Below are 25,298 nucleotides of genomic sequence, written 5' to 3' on the forward strand. Positions count from 1 at the left end.
CATCTAAGAATACAAATCATCCATATCTCCTGATCTAGTTGTTTAGACCAGAGAGGAGGAGGTCTAGGTAGAGCCATTAGGAAAGCGGCAGCAGGCAGAAGTGTGGATACGTTCGATTAATCTCCTCGCAATTTCTGTACTCGCTTGAGAACAGAGTCTTTCGCAGGGTCTATAGTGAGAGCAGGTTGGTCAGCGATCATTGCGAATGTACTCGTATGGCGTGAAGAAGGTGTAAGTCCTGCCGGTGTTGCAACGTGATCTCTCTTCCAGTTTCTGCTCATCCCTTTGATCCGTATTCCCATCCTTTCTCTGAATATGAAAAAGAGTCCTCCCACCTCATTTTCGTTTACTGCTACCGTCCTCCTCTGCCTTCTTTCACCGACCATGAACCAGCTACGCTCATTCTCTGACCATCCAGCACCTTGAGAGCCAGGAAGTTACACCTTGCGTCCCTCTCTCGTCCTGATAACATATAATCCCAATGAAGGAAAATGTCTGCACTCACCATACGGATGTTCTTTACTTGGGATTTCTAACAGCGCAGGGAAAGCAGCCTGGTACCTATCCACGGTGGGTCGTATCTTTTCGGCGATCTATACCCGGTAAGACGTATACAGCATGGATCAGTTAATCCCTCATTTTTCGCTTGATGATGGTGTAGTGGACATCGAAACAGTCTAGGTTAAGTCGGACAGAGATCCACTCACATGTTGGTTGATAAGTAAGATAGCAACATCTTTACGTTCAGTGAAATCTTGAAAAGCAGATTCGATCACACTTGTTTGAGTTTCTGCGGGCGATACAACAGTCATCAGCTATACTTGACACTATACCATTCCCATAGCTATCAAGTACATCGAGTATCTGATGTAAAGAGAAGGTAGTAGATCTGACTCACTAGCATCAACAATCAAAAAGTTCTTCTTCTGATTCTGATCTACATGACCAATACCAGCCAACAACAAACCCGTTACAGAGTCCTATTCAATTCGGTACCCATCAGCGGATATCCCCTCTTTTCATGACGGAAAGCTGATTGCATGTACCCACCTCATCTCCTATCACCGCTAGCAAGTTCCTGTCTTTCGGGTTACTCGTCGTGGCCGCCATCTTGAATGTGTTGTTATGCTTGATGTAAATGCAGAAAGAGAAAGGAGATGAACCTAGATGAATGACGATACGAGTACTGTGAGCGATGTCTTAGCGTTACGGTGGAGATTGCGGTCATGTCCGCCAAATGCGAAGTGCGGGGCAGTCGAGTTGCTCGTTTCTGTCAACAATTATTCGAACCGATTTCATATCGATTTCGACAATCTTCAGATACGCATATATTCTGTAAACAGATCTAGAACAGGCAGGGCCAGACAGGAAAGGGGACACAATGGCACATGAGGATTTGAGTCTACCAGAGCTCATAGGGAGAGCTTACGCCCGAGCTCTTCCTCCTAAGAAGGTCAGCTATTTTTAAATCTCATTTGAAAGCTCAAAGCTAATCTTACTTCATTTGGCGTCGAATAGTTTGCTAAGCTCATACAATCACGATTTCACGAGACGAGCGAAACTCAGAATGTAGAGGATAGCATATCAGGTATGTGCACTAGAGTTCGGCTGACTTTACTTCCAGCTAATGACCTGTTCCAGCTGCCATCCTACCTTACCTCGTCCCTTCACCGCCCTCCCTGATACTCTCGTACCTATCTCACCTATTATCAAACACAACACTTCTCACCTCAAGAACGATATTTATCCATCTTTTATTCTACATACACAATCATGACTTACCATCAATATCATCGGTAATATCAATAACCAATATCCTCTCAACCCATCCTACAGGTCTAGATCAACCCATACCATCTCTCTTATCGCCTTTCACCAGCGAGCTCAGTATTCGGCCTGACGTTGGTCCATCCACATCTACAAGCGTTGTACAAAGTCAGAATCAAATTTCAACTTTATCCCTCCTCTTACCGCTCTTACGAATATCTTCGACCCACTCGCCAAATTCAATATCATCCCTTAACGGGTATCTATCAAAATTCATCTCGGTCCTCTCTGCATTCCCATCACCATCTTTGGATGTAGGTCTGGAAGCTGGCCAATTATTGCCTAGTCTACCGGAAGAGATAGGTACCCACCTAAGGGGACTGTTGAGTGGTTTGATGACAGATTTGGATAATCAAGATTTGATGGTTCAAGCGAACCAACAGCAGCAACAGCAAAACCAAGATATACAAATGGGTGATGGTAATACTCAGAATGCGAGCATATCTCAAGGTAGTAGGAAAGGTGAAAGTGAATTACCCTTGAGACAAACGATAATATTCTTATTGGAGTATATCAAGCGGATGAGTATCAAGAGATTAGGTACCTCGACGATAACGACGGAGGATGATTCCAAAGAGCGATATAGAGCTTTGGTCAGGGTCGGAAAGCAGATAACGAATGATCCGGAGGAATTGTTAAGGGTGTTATTGGAAGTTACTATACAGGACTTGGTAGAATCGAATGTAGATACTTTACAATGTGCCGAACATTGGGGAATAGTGGTGGAAGACGTTAGTAATCTCTTGAAATGGTGGAAAGACAATCGTATAGATGATTTTGGTTTTCCCGTAAGTCACACATCGATAGACTGATGGACATATTTGACGGAGCATCAGCTGATCCCTTTCATATCTTTCCCGCAGGACGACCCATCGAACGTTCTATCAACACTGTTCCAATCACTCTCACCGTCAATGCAGACGTTTTCCGAGCAACTATCGCAGAGGTATAGTAACCTAGTACAACAAGCTGAGAACGAGGATGATGGAAGTACATTCACACCTCTCGAAGGATGGTGAGTCAGCTCCTTCTACCTTCTCTTCACTCTGAAGAGCACAAAGCTGATGATGGATGACTGCTTAGGCATCTGCTATCTCTGCAAGAAACCCTGTTATCGAAGTTCGTCCAGGTAGGAATAATCAGTCATGAACAGGGATCAGTCATCGCTCCTGGCGTAAATATCCATACGTTGTCACCGGGGGAATCGTTAACAGTGAGCTGGTCTTTCCATGTCACAGTATGGTTCTAATTGACGAGTCTGCTTCCCATCAGAATCGACTCTCTTCGGAATCCCATCCTCACCTACCTTCCTTAGTTCACACCGTCCAATATTCCTTTGGATCATCTTCGACATTTTCCACGGAAGTCACGCAAATTATCGAATCGTGCCCAGTCACTCCTCCACCAGAAAATATATTCAACTACATAGCTTCGCAGCCTGGTCTATTGGCATGTCTGACTACTCAGATAAGTCCTCTGGCGTTACTTGATTTGATGCAAGAGCGATTATTGGATCTTGGAGTGGACGAACAAAGTAGGAATGATGATCCGCAAGGAAGTTTGACAAGATTTGGTGAAGGTGTTGCGTTGGTAGAAGCTTTTGTAGCTCATCATCAGGTATATCAGCTATCCTAATGATTTCAATGTCAAGGTCTGAGCTGATCTGGTTGATTGTTGGTTGGGATAGTTGCCTTTAACCCCTTTATTACAAGATGCAAGATGTGCGATTAGTTTTAGTCATTTAGATGAGGAGAGTAAGGAATGTATGAACGGATGGGTCAAAGCTATTGTGAGTTGCGTTCATGATACATCATTACGGACTCCCTTTGCGAGTCGGACATACAAGTACACTCCATAGCAATATGACTCGGATTGGTAATCTCCAGTCCAGTAAGTCAACGTGTCTGTTTGCTGAGACTCTACGTTTACTCCGCCAGTTCGGCTCAGACGGTATAGAAGATGCCATCCTACTCGCCACTCCCCCTCAAAAGCTATACAAACTATCACCTACACTGATCCAACAGGCCATAGCGGCAGTGACAGCCTCTCAGATCGATCTTGATACGCTCCACAGCGGTCTATCGTATTTCTCACAACCTTTGTTGAGTTGGTGCCTTGGTGGTGTAGTAGCGTGGTTGTGTAAAGAGATCAAGAGACAGGGGTAAGCTTCACTACAATTCTTAGACCTCAATACAGTGACTGATAATATATCATTTACCAGACTCTTATCAGCCATCCACCTAGTAGTTCTACAGGATCTGATCCTCGGCCATTCATGCCCCGAAGCACTCATACGTGTTAACGCCAAAGGGCTTAACGAACTTCTCAGTCCGAATAGCGGCTTGACACCGGTATTTGAATCTTCCAATTTCGACTTAGTTGGAATACGCACCAAACTAGATTCGTTAGGATTGAACGCTTCGTTACCTACTCAAGAGATCGATCTTAAAGGCGCTCTGAATGCTGTAAGACAGTTCGACCTCGCTCCGCCACGGTGGGAAAAGACGTTATTGGATTCGTTGGATGCGGAAGTGGCGTTGAGAGGAAGAGAGGGATGTTTGGACATTGTGCTGGAACAGGTTGAAATCCCTCACAATGGCAATTTAGCCGGATTCGTACCTCTTTTATTAGCTTTATCAACGTCGACAGGTGGATATACCTTACTGGAGAGTCTGTTCGGTCATCCGAAAAAGTTATTATCTCCCCAAACGGATGAATCACTCAAACGATCGTTGATTTACTCTTCAGCTCTCAATTCGAGTTCGGGACAAATCGTATTTGCGAGTCTTGTATATGAGTTGGAATATCTGGTATCTTTACCTGTCAAGATGGATGATGAGCTATCTCAATCTCAGGGAGAGAAGATAAGGAAAAAGAGAAAGACGAATCAAGATGGTGGTATGATCAATAGATTGAATGTGGAACAGAGAGAGAGGTTGGAAAGTCTGATTAGGGGATTGAGGGATGATGAGTCGTTAAGAAGTAGATTTGGAAATGGGATGATAGAAAGATTAGATCGTATCTTGTAACCTATCAGTCATAGAGAGATGAGATGTATCGATATGTATCGGAGGGGCTGTACTTCGTGTACCCTGCCTAGTAGGCAGAATGAGTATACGAATTACATGATATTGTGAAGACAAAAAAAGATATTGATCCACTGTGATCTAATCTTTCAAACATTATGATCCTTCGATTCCCCCCTATCCCATTCCCGCAATCTGTCTATTCGACTTCCTACCCACCGACAACCATGGTTTGCTGATAATAAACTTAACATCCTTGGGCTTCGGGATACTGTAAGTACAATATATACAACACCTTACGCTCCCCTTACTCTAGCTCTAGTACCAGGAAGTGCAAGTGTAGGTCGCTGTGGGTCGGTGGAATTTGTTTGCTTGGTTATACAGATGATGATCTGCCTGAGTAAGTTTGAGCTAAAACTTACACCATAACTTGACACATTCATGGTAAGGTATTATGATGGAACATAAATCACATGTTGGGGGTGTCAAACCTATTCTAATTTTATGCTGTGTATAACAGATTTAAACAAGATGTAAAATTCCATGGACGACAATCCATACAATCTAATCCACTTCATTGATATTCGTTATGACCAAACACTCTAATCCACACCCTTCCTTGACATAGGCCGAAGCATGCAGCAGCATTCACCTATACTGAGAAGTAACTCTTACTATCTGAATTGATATTCATTCATTCATCTAGACAACACAATCACAATTCCCGCTAATACACATCTAATCATATCTAACACTACAATCCAGCAGACTTGATCATATCTTGATAGCCGCATAATCTCAAAAGGTTTCTCTGTAACATTGCGATGGTCATCATACCCACTGAAGGGACGTAGATTGATGCCTGAAACATGATAAGAGTCAGTACCAATTGATCATTCTGTTCATGCGTTTGATCATCCCATGAACTTCTGATTTCATGTAGAACCACGAACTCCCTCATCTATACCCTTTACCACTCTTCAAAAATAGCCAAAAAGTTAATCACTCACCCTCTCTCTCACATCCGCTTCGAAATTCTTCTCACCAGCCACGTTCACACAGATACAACCATCTTTCAGATCCTTCGTCGGAACCTTGTACGAAGCTACGGGTACAGCCGAAATGACCACGTCTGAGATTGATAATGCCTGAGCCAAGGTGAATTCCGGTAAGGGTGTAGTGATGTGATGAGGATTGAATTTGGAGGTGGTGGTGGATGTGGAAGGTCTTTTGGAGAATTCGACGATTGCTACGTGAGAGATGGAAAGAATCAGCATGAGCTTGCAATGATAATACTTCCTTCGATTCACAAAGTATCAAATTTGGGTCGGAACAGGACATGATAGTTGATAGACAAGGATGGATACTGTTCCCCAGTACATAATGCATCTATTCAGAGCGAAATGAAGAAGAAACACTCACAGCCAATATCCACACTGATCACCCTCGCACCATCATTCGCCAACAAAGCTGCCAAAGGTCTACCAACGACCTCCGATCTATTTATGACGGTGATCACTTTTCCTCTAGCTCTATCACCGTATTCTAGCATTTTGTTGTATACTCCGATATGTTCTAGAACTTTAACAATGGCTAGTGGTGTACAGGGTAAGATAGATTTGACGGTTCCCTCAGGAACGACCTCTTCGTTGGATTTAGGGGTTTTGGTGGCTAGAGGAGTTGGGAGATGGGATGAGGGGATGGGTCGGAGTGTTAGAGGGGAGATAAATCGGATACTACGACGATAGAAGGTGAGATGATTCAACATTGTATCAGATGAGTTAGACAGCCCCGCCAAGCCGAACCATAACTCACTTGTGGTACAGATTGAACAAGAATTGATGATTTAAACCTTCGACATCCTTCTGAGGCGAAACGACGGATTGTAGATATTGATCTTGACGTCCACCGTAGATTGGGTAATAGACCATTATACCGTGTACTTCTGGGTCATCGTTGGCCTAGATGGTCGAGCATGTGTCAGTGATAGAGAATCATACAGCCATCAAGCTTCAACGATTTTACATTGAGTCGTCCTTGATTGTACGTTAATCTTTCAAGGTCAAAAGTTGCAAGCATTAACAATTTCTGAGCCTTCTCTCCCATTACCACTCCCCATCTCCCCCTGTTTCACCCCATCTTTCCCCGTATTCGGCCTCATCTGAACCCTACTTCCGCTTATAGGAGTGCGATAACTCACCTCTAAAATACCCTCCTCTACATCAATACCCACTCCTTCCCCATCCAACCCCTCCCTCGCTTCACCCACCAACCTAAGTTCGAACTGTATACCAATCTGCTCGCAGGCCTTCTTGGTGAATTCCGCGTAAGTCCTCGCATCTTCCTTCTTCGTCGCCAAAATCCCGATCAACTTGGGGGGAGTATTGTTGAATCTATTCGAAGCCATTGCAGAGAGAAGCTCCGTCTTGAAGGGCGTATGGACTTTACCGGCTGTCACGAGCAGACCTTGAGGAGCGGGAGTCGAGGACATCTTGATGACGAATTATCAGGATTTTAAGTTTTGAGGTGAGATCTTGGGGGTATGTATAAAGCGTATCAGACTTTATCAAATAGAGACTGAACGAGTCAAAGGTTCACTGGGTTATGATGCCCAATGACGAGATGATGATTCTCAGATGTCTGGATACTTGCTTTGGTGATACTCGTCGTATCTTATCTCACCTTTTTAAACTTTTTTCAATCTTTGATACTTCTACTTCTTGACACACAGAGGTTAATTTGCCGTGTCACGTGACTTTTCGCTTCACCAGCACACCTGACAGAATCCTTCTTTGTAACGGACAAATCAGACTAATCATGCATGCTGTATGCATTTACGTACTGAAAGTCTGCATGGATGTATACGGGAAGACTCGACACGCTTCCTTCTTCATTTGTAGAGGACATGTGATTGTGAATCAGTCGACATGAGTGGAATGGGATTTTCGATGACCTTTCCTCATATCCATATACATACTGTACAACACAGCGCATGATCAGTCTGTTTGCTGTTTGGGCCCTTGCCTAGCAGCTCTCCAAGCACCCCTTGGTTGTTTCGGACTCGAAAAGGTTGCACGTTACGTTACCTTCCTTTTGCCATCTAATCGGCTCTAGTACAGCTCAACTCAACCAACATGCTCACCCTGAGCTAATTTACACTTGTTTTTACCGCTCTCCTCGGATCTGCCAAGCATCGATGAAATGAGTGCTGACACTGTGCAGGTGCTGTCAATGAACCATGTTACTACTCGTAGATGCATATATTTTGTAAAACATGGCATTCATATTACCTTCTGACATGCTGCAGCGCTTCTTCTGAACAGTCCTTTGTCGCTATCATTCATTGTGTATAAGAGATTAAGACGATGACCGACCAACATGAACATGAGTTCGAGGGGAGGACAAAGGCAACTCGATCAACCATCATAAGGTTTTTCGCCCTGGTATGTTGAATCCCCATCAACACCCTTCTTCTTCTGTCTTTCACAGATCACTGCTCGGACGCCTTCAAGGAGACACGGATGGAGACTGACCTGTATGTGTACAACATAGAGCGCCCATATGATCCTTATAATCCTCTTATTCCTCCTCACCTTCTTTCTCAGTCCCAGTTTGATAATGGTTTCCATCCAGGCGTTCGCAATGTTTGGGATGTTAGTCTATGTACCTGCAACTATAGGGCTGACGGCGAGAAGGAAAGAGACTAAGTGGGATAGGGCGTGGGGTGAGGTGGTGTATCTGGGCTATCAAGCGGGAGTGTATTTGGGTAAGTTCACAGTACTTTCTCTTAAGATTATGATGATTCTACAGAGATGGAAAGGATGTAGAAGGCAACGGACACTGATGATTATTTCAATCAATCACCTTTTGGGCTTTACTTCCCTCAGCCAACTCAATCGTAGCCGGTATCGTCGGCGGTCCCTCCTACTGCTCCGAAAGGCTATATGAATCTGGACGAACGAGCGGCGTTCGTAAATACCCATATGAGCCTATCGGTTCCATCAGAATGCTGTGCAATACCATGTCAGCCCAAATCGCTTTGAGCTGTATACACGTAGTATCTCTGTTAATTTGGATTTGGTGGATATACAAGATAATAACTAAATTGTCGTTATCGAAATCTGAGATATCCCAAAATAACAAGAAATTATGGAATGTATCGGTTGGTGAATTGATGAGAAGGAATGTTAGATTGAATCCATATGAAAGGAGAGATACCGAGGGTAATATCACACCTTTCGTACATACCACTTCGAATCAACAACAAGAAGGGGAAGAGCAGGAGCCTGAAAGAGATAATGGACCGTATATCCCTCCTCCACCGTATCAGTATTCGTATAATGACGGTGGTCGAGGTACTTCCCCTACAGAACTTATGGATGGTACTCGTACAGATATCGGTACCTACCAAGGGGTATCACCTACAATTTCCACCTCCCATGGTGATTCTCAATCACCCCTTCGCAGTGATGGTGTACAAATAACTTCGCCCTCGACATCGAATTATCAAAACTCCAATGACGATGGTACTGATTCACCCTTATCACCTACGATGACTGAAATAGTCAATCATAAGATGAATCGACATCAACAGAATTTACCTCATAATCACAATCAGTCTGAAAGAAGGACGAGTCTTAGGAGAGTGATGGATGAAAAGGAGGATAGTAAAGAGGTAGTCAGAAGAGCATTGGGCGGATAGATTACTGTGCTGTTGCAATGATGTTATATGTTATATGTATCTTACTTCCGTCTCACCTTGGATTCGTTCTTCATCCCAATCCCATTATGTATCTCTAGTGTCTCTAGCTATCAACCTACTTAATTATCTAATCTCAATGGGCATCATCCTTACAATCCGGCGGCCACTTATGTGAAAACGGCATACATCATGTACGTATGCCCTAGACGCGAGACCACGTTGTTTGGTTCTGATTTGGTGGCAGGAGTGGAGGTGGAAATCAAAATCACCATCCAAAATCAAAATGAAAAATGAAAAATGAAAATCGTACGATGTTTAGTTGGCGCGGGGGGAATTCCCCGGAATCACCCTGGTAAGGCCAGTAGTGCACCGATAATGTTTTGGAGTGGTTTTCATTTGTTATTGATTATTGGATTTGTTGGGATTGCATCCTTACGTTGACCTGCTACTACTATTCATCATCATCATCATCATCATCATCATCATCGACATTCACATTCATCGATTTTATCATTGCGATTTTGGTATTCAAGTCCAATAATTCTTTAGGTTGTTCGGAGAGGAAATAAAGTATCTCGGACTAGACCGATTAGCTCAGTGCTCAGTAAACAAAGGGTCTTCTTCGTGGTGAGAAATTGAAAAGGGAAAAATAAAAAATTAATCCACCATCAATCCACAATCCTCGATATTCAAGATACAACACCAACATAGATACATAGGTGTTAGTGACTATAGAGGACCAACCACCATATCTCCTTTTCATTGATCATAGAGTTACATACGTGAGTTCATCCAGATTTTCAATTGTACAACAGCGCGAAGGTCGCCGTGGCAGTTTGATGTGGTGTGGCTTGTGAGCCAAGAAACGCTCTCCCTCTGGCACCCCAATCAAACATCATTCCTTCCTTCTTCGATTGTTTCCAGTGTGTGTATCGATGATCTATGAGTTGGGCTGACGTATGATCCTAATGTTATCACTTGTCGTACGATCCCATCCAATCCATCTCAATTTCAACACAACCTTATTATCTGTCATATGATTGATCCAATCGTACCACTAACTAAATCATCGATCGATCTCCTTTACCAAAATCCATTCGACATCATACATATACACATATCCCTCCCGTCTCATATCTGGTGGCCAACAATTTACTCTAGCTTAGGCAAGATGGCATCGCAAACGATCGTTAGACCAACATCTTTGGTCGATCTCTCTTCGATGAAAACCTGGGGGTTGGAAGGTTTGACCAAAGCTAAGTTCACTTTCGACACGTGAGTTATTTCTGTCCCTACCTTACTTCACACATTCATTGAGTGAGACTTTTCTGTTGAAGCTAACCTATGCGTTGTCCCCCTTAGCAAAACCACAACAGCCACCATCCTCACCTTAGTCATCTCCTTATTACTCCTCGAACAACTGGTCTACAGAACCAAGAAAGCTCATTTACCGGGAGCGAAATGGACAATACCTGTTATTGGTAAATTCGCTGATTCGTTGAATCCTACTTTGGCGAATTACAAAGCCCAATGGAATTCTGGACCACTTTCGGCTGTTTCCGTATTTAACATGTGAGTTTGGCTTCTTATTTGATACAGCTATCTGGATCAAATACCACAGTCTTTGTGTTTGAACGGTTCACTGATTATCATTATGTCATGTGCCACAGCTTTATCGTCATCGGTTCTTCCAATGAGATGGCCAGAAAGATTCTCAACTCCCCCAACCATGCTGAACCATGTCTCGTCGCTTCCGCAAAGAAAGTGCTTTCTCCCGATAACTGGGTCTTCCTTCACGGTAAAGTTCATGCCGATTACAGAAAATCTTTGAACGTTCTCTTCACCAAACAGGCTCTCTCGTGAGTATATCTTCTACTGGTCATCAATTGGTACCAATTTAACTCCCTTTTGTGGTGTTTTCTGCCCGATCCAGTGTTTATCTTCCTATTCAAGAACGAATCTACCGATCCTACTTCAACAAATGGATGTCTGACCCCTCACCAGCCAAACCATACATGATGGAAATGAGAGATTTGAACATGGATACATCCCTTTCGGTATTCGTCGGACCATACGTCACTGAAGCTCAGCGAGCTGAGATCAACGAAAAATACTGGTTGATCACCATCGCTCTTGAACTGGTCAACTTCCCATTCGCTTGGCCAGGAACCAAGATTTACAATGCCATCCAAGCCAGAAAAGCTTGTATGAAATACCTCGAGTCGGCCAGTGCTCAATCCAAAATCCGAATGTCGGACCCTAACGCTGAATCCGAATGTTTGTTGGACGAATGGGTAAAAGCTATGATACAAGCTAGAAAAGCACAGGATGACGGAGAAACTACCAAATTGCTCTCTCGTGAATACTCTGATAACGAAATTGCCATGGTTTTACTTTCGTTCTTGTTCGCTTCTCAAGATGCCATGTCTTCCGCTATCGTCTACGCTTTCCAACTTACCGCTGACCACCCTGAGGTCCTCGCTAAGATCAGAGAAGAACAATACAGGATTAGAGGAAACGATCTGGACAGACCATTGACACTGGATATGGTCGATGATATGGTATACACCAGAGCGGTGGTTAAGGAAGCTATGAGATACAGACCTCCTGTCATCATGGTGAGTTGAACAGTCTTCATATCTGCACTGCGATTTCTTTCTAAAGATCATTCTTTGCTGGGGTTATGGGGTTATGGAGGCTGATTTATTCATGATGTCGTGATAGGTCCCATACGAAACTACCAAAGCATTCCCCGTTTCACCCGAGTACACCGTCCCCAAAGGATCTATGATCATCCCCGCTTTCTGGAACTCATTACACGACGAAACGTGTTACCCTGAACCCGACGTTTTCAAACCTGAAAGATGGTTACCCAACGAAGATGGATCTGCACCTTTGGCTGAATCGAAACCTCAAAACTACTTGGTCTGGGGAAGTGGTCCACACAAGGTTAGTATATCTCTGTTATGTTTATTTCGAACGCTCATGATTGATGTGATCTGTTTGTTCTGTCTGTTCTCAATTAGTGTATCGGTGGTCAATACGCTTCGATGCACGTTACCGCTACCCTCGGTACCGCATCTGTATTGATGAATTGGGAACATGAAGTGACGCCTGATTCAGAGGAAGTCAAAGTTATTGCTGCGTGAGTTTGGCATACAATCAAGGTCTTCAGGACGAAGACAACAGTCTGACCATCTTTGATCTTATTTACAGCATTTTCCCCAAGGATGAACTTCGACTTAAATTCTCACCTCGAGCTCCTCCCGCTTAAGTCAGCTATTAAAGAGAGGGAGAAAGGAATAAGCAAGAGAAGGAATGGATAATCTATAATATGAGGACTTTTACTTTTGGTACTCGCCAATATACAAATCGATGATATGATACCCATCAGTCTTTCTTATCCTTTTCATGTTACTTGCTGTATATAGAAGAAGAGTAACCTGAGCTGGAACGAGACTGAGGTTGGTACATCTGTTTTCTGTCTTATGATTTTGATGCATCTTAATTTGATATCTTCTCTGATGTAAGAGAGTGATAAGACTGATAAACTGATAGTTGACGCATAGATATTGGAAGGGAGAACAAATGTAGCCCATCGTCTGAGAAGCCAAAGCCAACAAGGGAGAACAAGGACATTCATTCTCTCATTCATATCCCGCTTGGACGCGTACTAACTTTTACTACCTACAGTGTAGTTCACCACGTGGCAATCAATCACTTTTGTTGTCCTCCAAGCCAGTCTGCACGAGCAAGTCAAGTCATCAAACCGACGATCAATGCATGGGACTCACGACGGATATGATATGGAGCCATATACATAGAGGATATATCATAGTCATACCATCTAAACAACCTTGTCATATACCCACGATATCAAGCTTGGAGAACCGAACCGAATCAACACAACACGCGATCTTCTCAGCTGGGACTGGGGCTCGAAGAGAGATTCATTGGGGGTCAAATCATCAAAGTGCTGTTGAAGCCAGGACCATACCGTATCCTCTCGCAGAACGAGCAAAGGATCCCTCTGTATCGATATCAAGCTATATTCCATCAATACTGAACTCAGAGCTTAGAAGATTCAAGAACCGATCTCAAGGATTGAACGGACAGATACGATACAGATAATCGAGACCAGTTCGTATGACACGATTGCAGTGAAGAAATTCAGTCGATATTCTCTTTGACAGGACAACAGGAGGAATAATTCAAGGTCTTGGTCAAGATTCAGCTCAGTCGAAATTCCGAGTTGGAGGTGTCCACTTCGACCTTGTTGATCTGAAATTAGATTAGAAGGGTTGATTCGAAGAGGATGATGGTCTCAAGGGGTGAGTCGGGTTTAGAACCTGATGAGCAGCAAATTCCCTCTGGTTCTGGTTCTGGTTCTGGCTCCGGTTCTAGAGCAAGAACGATTTCTGGGAATGCAGTTTGTAAGTACTAATCAATCCCTCATCCTGACACGATAATCATGATCATCTTCGATCAGCCTGCTCCGAATACGCTCAAGTGTACATTGTTGCTCATGTTCATGTCTATTTATCGTATTTAGCTACCTCTTCGTCCCTTCAGAATCCATCTACACCGCCCAGTATACCCAACACTCTCGATGAGAATTACCTGGACGTATCTGGTAAATGGGGTGGAGAGCAGGAGACTAGGAATAATGCGGTCAGATCAAGTAGGATGATTGGGAATAGGGTTGGGGTGTCGCCTCCTCCACCACCTGGTCCACCTCGTGAGTGATCTTACATCACTTCATCGTCCTGAGACTATCATCGTTGCTTTGGGATGTTTATGGCGGAGTAGAGATGTATTACACTTTCACAGAAATGACGTCGAAGAGCTAAATGCTGATATCCCGTCGATCTCACGCAGCCTCAGATCCACCACCTCTCCCGCCCGCACCATCTTCTCACCCATTCGCAAACTCCTCTAGACCCAGACCTTCCGCAAGATTATCATCGCTATCCTCGCTGAGGAAATCGGGTATGATCTCAAGCAGACCATCTAGTCCAGGTCCGTCTGGTCCACCTCCTTCAAACGATCTTCCGCCTTTACCTACTTCCTCTTCCCAATCCAAGACACCTCCTACTCAATTCACTCCTCCCAAAGAATCAGCTCCGAGACCCAATCATGTTAGACAATCGTCCAAGGGTAAATCAGAGTGGGAAAAGGGGAATGTGACTCCTCCGACTGTATCTCCTAGATCAAGTTCATTGTTCAGCGTCAACACCAATCAAGCTGGTCCATCAACTATGAAGAATGATAGTTTAGGTACACCTATAAGTTTGAGTAAGAAATTACCTGAACATGTACAGACGAATCAACCATCGAGTGCTGCTATAACCACGGCTATAGCTGGTCCATCACATTCGTCGAAACCCCCTCGAACACCTTCTCGACATTTACTTCAGACTGCTTTGGATCTAGCTCAGAAAGCAGTAGAGATGGATAAGAACAATGATGTCTTGGGTGCACTCGCAGCTTACAGAGAAGCTGTGAGTAGGCTGAAAGCTGTTATGGAAAGGGTCGGAGTGGAACCGACAGGAGATAAGAAAAGTGGGAGTTCGAAGAAAGGAAAGAGCGAAGAAGAAGGACGGACGTTAAGAGGTATTGTGAGTCAACAACCTCCCTCTTCTGCTTTTTCCTGCCGAATACCTCTTACTGACTTTTCTGGTGTTCTATCGGTACCGATATAGCACGACGCATATGTCGCTCGTATACAGCTATTATCAACCTATGAGACGAACCCAGAATCGGATATCCCCATCACTGCCGAAGCTGGCCCCTCTTCCACATCCACTCAGCGTCGTCACGTATCTCAACCTTCCACTTCCACCACCACTTCCACACTTAGCCCACCGTCCCAAGCCAGTACAGAAGGCACTCCCCGCCCATCATTGGACGATGGTGGGATGACCGGTATAGGCAACTTGATGTTAACGGATCATGGAGATCAGTCGTTCGATAATTCCGCTATAAGTCCTGCTCGTCCGAAAGCTTCTGCTCCGACAACGAAGCCACCGTCGCATGCGGATCCACAACCGATAGCTGATCAGAGAAGTCTAAGTGAAAATGTCCCTGCCAAGCAGCAGAATGTTAATGGGGAGGTGAAATCAGATTCAGTATTGGGTTCGAGTAATCTACGACAGAAAGGATCAATACCATCGATAGGACTAGGTTACCCCACCTCTCCACCTATCATGTCTCAACCACCGACAGCACACACTTCCACACCGATGAGGTCCCATGTCTCTACTCAATCGATAGGCGGAGAAAGTGGAAGCTCACCTTCCTCTTCTAAATCGCGATTGAAGAGGCCCAATCGACCTTCCATGGGATTAGACATGGAGGCTGATCTAACTGGAATAGACGGCGTGGCAGTAGAAGACGAGGTGGAAATGTTAGCTCGTACACCTAGGGAGTCCCACATGCCCTCTTCTCTAGGTTCATCGTCATCGAATCAGAGTAATAGAAGATCAGGGCCAGGCCATATTCCTGATTCACCGCAATCCATCAAGAGTGATATCGACCGACCATTACCGCCGTTACCCAATTCTGCTTCGTCGATCACCACTGAACAGAGAAAATCAAGTTTGACGGGATTCTCCAAACCTCTTCCTATCCCTCAAGGCCAAGGCCAGGGTCAAGGTGTATTACTTGTTTCTCCTACGACCACCCAGAAGACAATCACGTCCTTTATCTGGTACGTTATCAACCTTACTTGATCAACAACTCCAACAGCCACAGTCACAATCTCAACAGCAGCAGCAAGGTACAACGTTCCCCATATCAAGTTCGAATTCTTCTATACGATCCATCTCTCAATCTAGTACAGGTACGAGGATCCGAGCGAAATCTCAACCTGGTCAAAGACCTATGGTGGAACAAGGTCCCTCTACGGGTGGATCATCTTCTATACCACCTGTACCTAATCATCAACTACGACATAAATCCTCTTTCTCATCTAGTTCGCAATTAGGTGTAGGAATTTTACCTAGACAATCTTTCGGTCTAGGCGAGAATGCTGGATTGAGAATTGAAACAAACCAGCACCATCAAGGGAGTCTTGCGCCACCAGCAAATATCAATTTGACATCTAGATCTGGTGCAGGTATCTCACCAAGATCACTACCTCCTTTACCTGATACTGCCCTAACGACCAATTCGGGCGGTACGCTAATATCCCCTCTTCCTGAAATTCAACCTTCTGAAGTCATTCATCGACCATTCCATTTATTGAGGGTATTACATTCATCAATGGATCCAGAAGGTAGTGGATCGTATCTCACTGGATCAATACATATCTCATCATCCATATGGAATCTGACTCAAACTGGAGGGAGAAATGCGATTGGACCACCTAAGATCATAGCTCAGGAAGTGAAATTAAGATGTCTGGAAAGTTTGATACTTCATCTTGAATCTGTACGAATTACCGGACAAGGTCTTCTAGATGGAAATGGTCAACGAAAATCTATAAGAAATTCAACCGGTCTGACGACCAGCGGAGCAGGTGGGAATGGAAGTAAACTGGCGGAAGAGTTTTGTCTGTCGTTGGATGAATTGGATGAAGAGATGGATAATAGCCATAAGATGTTGAGTAAAGCGGGGGTTGGGGTTGGTGGATGGAAAGGGAAGAAACATTCTGGGGTGAGTCTTGTTGAAAACATAGTACCGAAAGAAGAATCTGTATACTGACCTGTAATTTTTGTTTTTTGATGTATGGTAGACCACCAAATCATGGGGATCAAGGATAAGTCGGTCCATGGATAAGATGACCAACTCCAGTAGAAATACAAATGACAAATTGGGTATGGAAGGTACGGATAAATATGTGGATCTATTGGCGAATCTCTGTATAGGTGCTCAAATAATCAGTGAGTTGAGTTGGCATATCCCTTCTTGACCATTCATGCCCTATCATGATTTATCCTCTTCTTCGTGAAGTGGATTAGACCAGTCTGAACCAAACTGTAACTGACAGACATATACACTTGGTCGTAGATGAACATCTATTGAATTTCACTTCTCACGGAGGAGAATGTACACCTGCATATTCGACTTTACCTGAGAAATCATATCGGAATATCGAATCTCGCCTGAAGAGGACTGCAGAGTTCGTAGGGACTATTATCGTTCCGTTCGTATTGGATGATTTCAAACAGTTCTTGGTGAGTACCAAGCTTCATAGCTTCATATTTCTCGACGAAATAGCAAACAATCGTTACATTGGAAGGGAATGCTGATCATAACTTATGGTTCTTTGTGAATTTAGTTGAGGTACCTTAAGAGCGGTGTCAAGTATCTTGAAGATTAGTCCAACAGGCCAGATTACCAAATATCATCTTTGATATCTTCTATGACTTGAGGTGGATAGGTAATCACCCAATGTGTGACATACAAATCCATACCACCAAATACATCTTTGTAATATATCTTTCCGAATAGTTTTGATTCTCTGTTACTCTTCCATGCACTTTTTGGGATACTCGCTATTCATTCTGTTATCGCAATGCAATGACCATTTCAATTCCGCACACAACTATTTTTGCGAGGACAAATTCAAACATTCGTATTGCTACTGTAACCTACTCTGTGCGATCGTGATTGAAGAACCGTATGAATCGACACTACATACATGATCATGTTCTTATTCTTGTTCACGGTCATCCGCTAAAGATTAAATTCATTTCATCTCATCTTCGCACACATCTACGTTGGCTTCTCACAGTTCAGTAATTCATGTAATAATGAAAAAAAGTAAAAATGAAATTGTATAAAGAAATATTTTAGAAGAAAAGAGATTTAAAAAAGGGTTTGATTAGAAGAATGAAGATCGTACGCTCAGAAAATCAGGGCATCATTATCTTTCGTAAAAGGGGAGAGAAGGAGGTGGTTTTTGTATTCACATTTCTATTAATAAATGTGAATGGAGGATGGTTGATATCACTCTTTAAAGAGTTTTCTCGTCTATCACATCACAAATCACCAAAACAGATGATCAGCCTTGCTTTTCCTCTGAACGAACGAGTGAGTGGGAAATATCCTCAATGAGGAGGGAAAAGCTACTCACGCTCAAAGCTGGATGGAGCAGTGGTACCAGCAGGGTTGAATCCAGCAGAAGCTGATTCTTTGGCGAAAGGGTTGGTTTGACCAGTGGTTTGTTGGGATTTTTGCTTGACGTTGCCGATGACGGGTCGGAGGACGTGGTAGTACAAGGTCTCGGCACCTCGGGTAGCGGGGAGCATGACTGGGATGTAAAATGGCAGTCAGCATTGTTCTTTGAAGAGTATTTGTTATCAACAGGGATATGGGTGAGGAATAGGATGATTAGAAGTTGACATAATGATAAATCACTCTGCAAAAAAGGATCATGACACCTATGACATGCCACGACGACAACATCTAGTGCTTCTTTCAAGCGAGAAAAATACTCACGCCAGATGGTGAACAAAGTCTTGAAGACAAAGTACATAGGAACCCAGTAAAGAATAGCTCTAACACCGAGAGATTCAGCGAGGTTGAGGGAACCGAAAACGACCCAGTAAGTTAACCATTGTTTGTCATCGTTCGATTGAGGGGATTCGATAGCTTGAACGGACAAGTAAGCGGGGAGAGCCCAGCCGATAAGGTTGGAAACGGGTTGAGCGAGTCCGAACATGTTGAAGAAGATCAAGACGACGGCGCTGCGAATGACACATAACATGTTAGCTGTCGGAGAATTTGCTAGAACTTCCTCATACCTGCACTACAGCTGGGCAGGTTTCACGAGCTACAAGCAACACTTACGAAGCGGCCAAGGCCAATACACCGTAAGCTTTAGGTACTTTGGTTTGTTGTTCGAGATTTCTCAAGAGGGGGTATCGGTTGAGCTGTAATTCCAAGGGATGTCATTGGTCAGCCTCACTCGCTCAACGGCTGAACAGCTGGCTAGATGTATGGATGAGATGGGGTTATCACTCACCTCGGCATCGAGAGCGTTGACTTGACCAGTAGCGAATCTGGAAGCTTGTTGGGTGTATGGGTGGTTGAGGAAGTTTTGTTTGATTTGTTGGGATTGGGTTGGGGCGGACATCTGTGTGAGAGGGGGGTGAGTTAGCGTAGTCCTCTGGATGGTTGTACAGGTAGCTCGCAAGATAATGGGAGAGGAGGCCAAAAGAGGTGTAGAGTGGAGATTAAGTGTGCTATGTCAATGGAAGAGGGACAAGTCAAGGAGAAGATAGAAAGCAGATGACGTATCATGGCTTATCATATCGTTCAACCCTCTTCTACCAACACCTCTTCTCTGCTTGCTTTGCATGACGCTAGTAGCCAAGTGATGTAAAAGAGAGTGTACTTACGTTGGCTGATGTTATTTGAGTACTTGTTTGATAGGTAGCAAGTGAGTAATAGTATGTATCAGTATGAATTGATATTTGATAGAGAGAAGGAGAATGAAAAGACGGGTTGTAGGGGTTATAAGGGAATGGGTGGGAAGTGGAAGGGGGATTGTTACTGTGCGCGACTGTCTCTCTGTCTGTCTGACTAGCATGTCGTCATATCAAATGGGATGACAGCACATCCATCACATACAAGCTGCCACACTCGTACGTCATTTCGTTCCTACATCGGGGTTTCACCGGGATTACTGTTATCTTCTTCCCTTGTTGGTGCGTGCCTATTGCTCCCGTCTCATGCTTTGTGATAGGCATGTCAGAGAACTAGTTCAGGGTTTCATGTCACGTAAACCTCCGTCCGGGGGGGTCGCGTCCATCTACATGTCTTTGTCTTGTCATCTCGAGCATCTCATCTTTTTTTTTGTTTTGATCAATGAGATTTGACGTGCTCATCTCCGTTTCACTCCAATCCAATCAGAAGATCAGTACATTCCTAGACATCGTTCAATCAAGCTAGTTTGGCCAAGGAACATTACAACCACAAGAGGTAATCGCAAAGATCGACATTCTTCCTCTCGAATTCATCAAGGCAGGTCCTTCCATCATCACTTGGATTTCTTCATACGACTCCTGGTAAGAGCAAAAGACGTGTATCACATCTGCATTTGGATCGAACAGCGACTTGCGATATACCGAGATCTACTATAAGACCGATCTATACCTCCCTGTGTACACAAATATAGCAAGAATAGAGATATTGTAAAACCAGGTTATGCTTGATTCACCACGCCTACGATCACCTTCCTTAGGTCCACCTAATGAGAAAGGTCTAACACCCAGTGGGAAAAGGAGATCGGGATTGAGGTCGAGGGGAACACAGTTATTGGCGTTGAGGTTCGGATGGGTCGTATTGGTCATTTGGTTCGAAGTCGGAGACGTGAGTTGTGGTTTTCGTGATTTTTCGCCCACTCCGCCTACCTCTCGTCTTACTCCTCCCGCTAACTTAAGCTTGTTTACAGTTCTTCCACTCCCTCTCAACCTGTCGATTCCCCGACTCCTCCCTACGCCGGTCTAACCCTCATCTCAAATCCGCACCTACGCATGTCGTCCTCCTTGCAGATCCTCATGTCCCACATCCAGTGCTATCATATCCTGATGACAGTAGACCATGGGTGAATTGGTTGAAGCAGCAGATAGACGAATTGTTCATGAGGAAAAGTTGGAATGTCGTGACGAGGCTGGGGAGGATAGATGCTGTGATAGTGCTGGGAGATATGTTGGATTGCGGTAGGGGAGTCATGAGTGATGATGAGTGAGTGTGAAATTTCCCTATTGTATACGGCGGACAAATGTCTTTTGGCCGAGAATGGTCATCTAGAACAAATACCCCTACACAAGACGCATATCTGAAATATTCTGGTTTCAATTACAGGTACGAAGAATACTACAACCTTTTCCGATCTATATTCCAACTTCCCCCTTCGGTACCCATGCACTTCGTACCGGGCAATCACGATATACCTTTAGGTCCCAATCGGCTATTCTCGCCTCACGCAAGAGATAGATACGCCAAACACTTCTCACCACCCAATGCCATATTGCCAATAGCGAATCACAGTCTGATCATGCTGGATGCGGTGGGATTGGTAGAAGAAGATTATAGGCGGTATGCGGCAGAGATGCAATTTGGAGAATGGGATGGTGTGGAAGGGGGTGTGATTGAGTTCGTGAAGGAATTAGGTGACAGTGAGTGACTGCATCTGTGGACATTCGGATAATGATTTATGAGAGCTAATTTGATCTTTGAACCAAGACCCCCCACCCGGTCCTAAAATCCTGATATCGCATATACCTCTCGCTCGTCCTGAGGCCTCAACATGCGGACCGTTAAGAGAAAGGGGACGAATATTAAAAGGTGCCGGACCAGGATATCAGAATTTGTTAGGAAGCGAAACGTCGAGATTCTTATTGGACGCTTTGAAACCTAGTATAGTGTTTAGTGGGGACGATCATGATTATTGTGAACATCGACATCCTCAAGGTATTCGAGAAGTAACCATCAAGTCATTCTCTTCATCAACTGGTATACGTCGACCTGGATTCCAATTACTCTCTTTAGTGCCACCACAACCCAATGGATATGCCGGATCGGTCACACATGCCGACCGACCATGTCTCCTACCTGATCAATCTGGCTCATATTACCGAGTCTACCTGCCTCTAGCGATCTTAACATTCTTGTTCCTCTTCGGAACCAACATACGTGCGGCATGGCAAAGATGGTCAGGATCGTCCAGTAAGAATGGAGGAGGAGGCTCGTATTATGGTGATTTGAAAAGTAGGTTATCGCCTGGTATTTTATCATCCGAAACTATGCCTTCATCCAATAATCCCGGTAACCCATCTCTGTCGACGAGAAGGGGAATGTCAGATAGACCTGTACCCTTGACTTTACCAAGTCGGAAATCTTCACACCAATTAGCCGGTATGGGTTCTACTACGGCTACACCTGGTTTAGGTCCAAATGGAGGCGGAGCGAGGAGATTTCCTTCTAATCCTACTTCCACTTCTGCTTCTGCACCTGTATCGCCATTCGCTTCTCCCAGGATGTCATTCGTAGATGAACATCGACCTAATTTCCCCTCTGGCTCTGGTTCGAGTTTCCCATCGGGTCTGACGAGAATGGATGAAGATCCCGAATTGGGTCAAAACCAATCTCAAGTATTTGATCCTTCATCACCCACACCTAGCGTATCGAGAAGATCAAGTTATATATACATGAACGATAACAAAAATCATCAACCATCTCAGCAATATGGATTAAATGATACTCCGAGTGAATCTGGTCCACCAGGTGGATCATATTTCTTACCTCTTCCTGGAACAGGGAACGGTAATGCTAGTCAAGCAGCGGGATTGGGATTTACTACGCCATTAGGATCGACTTTCCCCTTGAGTGGATCTAGCACGGGCGGTAATGCTCAGCAATTAAGAAGAATATCTTCGTCAACTTATTCATTAGCTTCTCATAATTTACCAACCGGTGGGGGGTTGATCTCACCAGCACCGATAAGGAGAGTGACGATGCCTAGATTATTATCTACGAATGATTGGACCAGCGCAGCATCCAAGAAAGATAAATCCCTTTTCAATTTCGTGTTATCCCCCAATGGACGAGGAGGTCTAGGTGGACTGGTAGATACGTTGAAGAGGTTTGTCATCTGGATGTGGAAAGCTAGGAATGGAGTGGTAGCCAAGTCCTGGAAAGAGGTTTGGGCGGTGGCCTGGCCTGCGGGGATTGTTTGGGTTTTGGTGAATGCGTTGTTCTTTTTGGAGTAGGTTACTTGGTATTGGGATCTTGGGGGACAATAGTTCGTGGATCTATTTGGTATCATACATACACATATATATGCATAGTCATAGTTACATGGATTGTAAACTGATCAATATCAATACCTACCGGGATGGGAATGGATCACCGACGGAATCAATTTTTGTTCAACAACAGCGATAAGATAAAGCTCAGGAGGAAGAAAGATTTGGAAATTTGGTGATTTTGTTTTCTTTTTCTCTGGCATCGCTTATTGCTTTTATCTTTTGCCCATAAAGCCATCACACCCTCACTTTATACAGCCGCTAGTAGACCCCTATTCACTTGATTTGACCGACTTCACTTCCACCATATTCCAACTCACTTTGAACTGAACCTGATCATTCGATATTCGACATGTTTTACGTTATTGGATTAGGATTGAGCGATGAGAAGGATATAACAGTCAAGGGCTTAGAGGTAAGTCGGTTGATAGGACATTCAACACGCAAGATACTATTGTATATATGAAAATGTCGCTGACTTTCTCTCTTTGTTACGGTTCAGGCTGTTAAACGATGTGAGAGAGTGTATTTGGAAAGTTATACTTCCATCTTAATGGTAGATAAAGAGAGATTGGTAGGTTTGTTCAGTTAACACTTATACTTGTCAGATGTTATCAGGGACGATGCTGATGTTATTTGACGAACCTTGTAGGAAGCTTTCTACGAGAAAGAAGTCATAATAGCTACTCGAGAGATGGTCGAATTGGAAGCGGATGAAATACTGAGGGATTCAGATAAAGTGGATGTTGCATTTTTGGTTGTTGGTGATCCTCTAGGGTGAGTTGTGGTTATCTAACCATATGATATACATACACCAACCACACACACACACACACACACACATATATATATATATATATATATATACGCCCACATGTCACATCAGTGGTGGTGTTGGTGGTGATGGTGGACAAAAGAGAAGCTCATCTATTTTGATTCAGAGCAACAACCCATACCGACCTCCTCCTTCGAGCTCGTTCCCTCCAAATTCCAACTCAAGTAATTCACAATGCATCTATCCTCACTGCATTAGGATCAACAGGTCTACAAATGTACAATTTCGGTCAAACCCTCTCTTTGGTATTTTACACGGAAACGTGGAGACCTGACAGTTGGTTCGAAAGGTTGGAAGAGAATCTGAGGATCGGGGTACATACGTTGGTGTTGTTGGATATCAAAGTTAGGGAACAGAGTGAGGAGAATATGGCTAGGTGAGTGTCGTGTTGGACCGTCGCGATTCCCAAAGGGGAATGAGGAAGGATGAGAGCTATGGAATTGTGGTGGAGTGACGATGGTGAGATGATATCGTAGAAGAGCTGTTTCACTGGGATCTTTATCATGACATCGTATAACCAAGCTAATACTTCTTCTCCGATGTTTATAGAGGTCGACTAATTTACGAACCACCAAGATATATGAACCCCCATCAAGCATTCTCTCAAATCCTCTTAACCGAGTCACTTAGACATCCTAAAGATCCTTCTTCCTCTTCTTCGGATGATGGGGAAACCCAAGTTGAACCCAAACCATCGCTATTACCTCCATCGGAGACATTGGCTATATCATTATCTCGGATCGGTACACCCACTCAGAAACTGATAAGTGGGACATTAGAAGAATTAGCTCTACTGTCTGAAGAAGAATTTGGTGATCCTCTCCATTCGGTCGTCATAGTTGGTAAGAAGTTGCATCCATTGGAATTTGAATATGCAGGTAGGTTTGCGGTCGGGGGTGAGGAAGGGGCATGGTGGAAAGTTGGTAAAGAAGTTTATGGAGTTGAGAGAGAGACGTTCTAGGTTATAGATCATAGATCAGACACTAATATTATGGACTGTGGACTGGGCTGAGATGGGAAGTAGACTGAAGCCGGATGATAGTGAAGAGAATGGGTTTCAGTGTACTTCTCATTTGGTTGATGATCGATGGATATAGTCTATAGAGAACATGCATACAATTGGTAGATGATAGATGGATGAAGATTATCTA

General features: G+C 44.0%; 9 protein-coding genes across 9 annotated transcripts; 6 read left to right on the forward strand and 3 right to left on the reverse strand.

Annotated features, from left to right (window-relative positions):
* Positions 1 to 116: 116 nt before the first annotated feature.
* Positions 117 to 1,110, reverse strand: V865_004735 (V-type proton ATPase subunit F; the record flags this gene model as incomplete). The annotated part of the gene is made up of 5 exons (XM_066228512.1): positions 117 to 169; positions 506 to 593; positions 708 to 790; positions 899 to 980; positions 1,051 to 1,110. 5 exons carry the CDS (start codon positions 1,108 to 1,110, stop codon positions 117 to 119), a joined length of 366 nt encoding a protein of 121 aa, XP_066084609.1.
* Positions 1,111 to 1,381: 271 nt separating this feature from the next.
* Positions 1,382 to 4,856, forward strand: V865_004736 (uncharacterized protein; the record flags this gene model as incomplete). The annotated part of the gene is made up of 9 exons (XM_066228513.1): positions 1,382 to 1,453; positions 1,519 to 1,588; positions 1,642 to 2,615; positions 2,691 to 2,842; positions 2,911 to 3,040; positions 3,100 to 3,444; positions 3,515 to 3,616; positions 3,765 to 3,988; positions 4,049 to 4,856. The coding sequence occupies 9 exons, from the start codon at positions 1,382 to 1,384 to the stop codon at positions 4,854 to 4,856; spliced, it is 2,877 nt and encodes a 958-aa protein (XP_066084610.1).
* A 751-nt stretch (positions 4,857 to 5,607) lies between these two features.
* On the reverse strand, positions 5,608 to 7,344 carry V865_004737 (uncharacterized protein; the record flags this gene model as incomplete). Its single annotated transcript, XM_066228514.1, has 5 exons — positions 5,608 to 5,715; positions 5,864 to 6,102; positions 6,276 to 6,589; positions 6,669 to 6,814; positions 7,054 to 7,344. The coding sequence occupies 5 exons, from the start codon at positions 7,342 to 7,344 to the stop codon at positions 5,608 to 5,610; spliced, it is 1,098 nt and encodes a 365-aa protein (XP_066084611.1).
* Positions 7,345 to 8,495: 1,151 nt separating this feature from the next.
* On the forward strand, positions 8,496 to 9,555 carry V865_004738 (uncharacterized protein; the record flags this gene model as incomplete). Its single annotated transcript, XM_066228515.1, has 2 exons — positions 8,496 to 8,619; positions 8,741 to 9,555. The coding sequence occupies 2 exons, from the start codon at positions 8,496 to 8,498 to the stop codon at positions 9,553 to 9,555; spliced, it is 939 nt and encodes a 312-aa protein (XP_066084612.1).
* Positions 9,556 to 10,726: 1,171 nt separating this feature from the next.
* On the forward strand, positions 10,727 to 12,829 carry V865_004739 (uncharacterized protein; the record flags this gene model as incomplete). Its single annotated transcript, XM_066228516.1, has 7 exons — positions 10,727 to 10,830; positions 10,918 to 11,127; positions 11,226 to 11,414; positions 11,489 to 12,173; positions 12,280 to 12,504; positions 12,582 to 12,700; positions 12,772 to 12,829. The coding sequence occupies 7 exons, from the start codon at positions 10,727 to 10,729 to the stop codon at positions 12,827 to 12,829; spliced, it is 1,590 nt and encodes a 529-aa protein (XP_066084613.1).
* Positions 12,830 to 13,873: 1,044 nt separating this feature from the next.
* V865_004740 (uncharacterized protein) lies at positions 13,874 to 17,878 on the forward strand (the record flags this gene model as incomplete). The annotated part of the gene is made up of 9 exons (XM_066228517.1): positions 13,874 to 13,988; positions 14,108 to 14,293; positions 14,434 to 15,173; positions 15,258 to 16,220; positions 16,303 to 16,354; positions 16,451 to 17,211; positions 17,291 to 17,438; positions 17,566 to 17,732; positions 17,837 to 17,878. The coding sequence occupies 9 exons, from the start codon at positions 13,874 to 13,876 to the stop codon at positions 17,876 to 17,878; spliced, it is 3,174 nt and encodes a 1,057-aa protein (XP_066084614.1).
* A 748-nt stretch (positions 17,879 to 18,626) lies between these two features.
* V865_004741 (protein YOP1) lies at positions 18,627 to 19,636 on the reverse strand (the record flags this gene model as incomplete). The annotated part of the gene is made up of 4 exons (XM_066228518.1): positions 18,627 to 18,811; positions 19,000 to 19,247; positions 19,351 to 19,433; positions 19,526 to 19,636. 4 exons carry the CDS (start codon positions 19,634 to 19,636, stop codon positions 18,627 to 18,629), a joined length of 627 nt encoding a protein of 208 aa, XP_066084615.1.
* Positions 19,637 to 20,709: 1,073 nt separating this feature from the next.
* On the forward strand, positions 20,710 to 23,276 carry V865_004742 (uncharacterized protein; the record flags this gene model as incomplete). Its single annotated transcript, XM_066228519.1, has 4 exons — positions 20,710 to 20,874; positions 20,957 to 21,249; positions 21,370 to 21,683; positions 21,751 to 23,276. 4 exons carry the CDS (start codon positions 20,710 to 20,712, stop codon positions 23,274 to 23,276), a joined length of 2,298 nt encoding a protein of 765 aa, XP_066084616.1.
* Positions 23,277 to 23,664: 388 nt separating this feature from the next.
* On the forward strand, positions 23,665 to 25,108 carry V865_004743 (diphthine synthase; the record flags this gene model as incomplete). Its single annotated transcript, XM_066228520.1, has 5 exons — positions 23,665 to 23,727; positions 23,815 to 23,886; positions 23,965 to 24,089; positions 24,254 to 24,523; positions 24,697 to 25,108. 5 exons carry the CDS (start codon positions 23,665 to 23,667, stop codon positions 25,106 to 25,108), a joined length of 942 nt encoding a protein of 313 aa, XP_066084617.1.
* Between the last annotated feature and the right edge of the window lie 190 nt (positions 25,109 to 25,298).

This window comes from Kwoniella europaea, chromosome 1, assembly GCF_036810445.1.
Source record: "Kwoniella europaea PYCC6329 chromosome 1, complete sequence".
NCBI classification, from domain to species: Eukaryota; Fungi; Basidiomycota; class Tremellomycetes; order Tremellales; family Cryptococcaceae; genus Kwoniella; species Kwoniella europaea.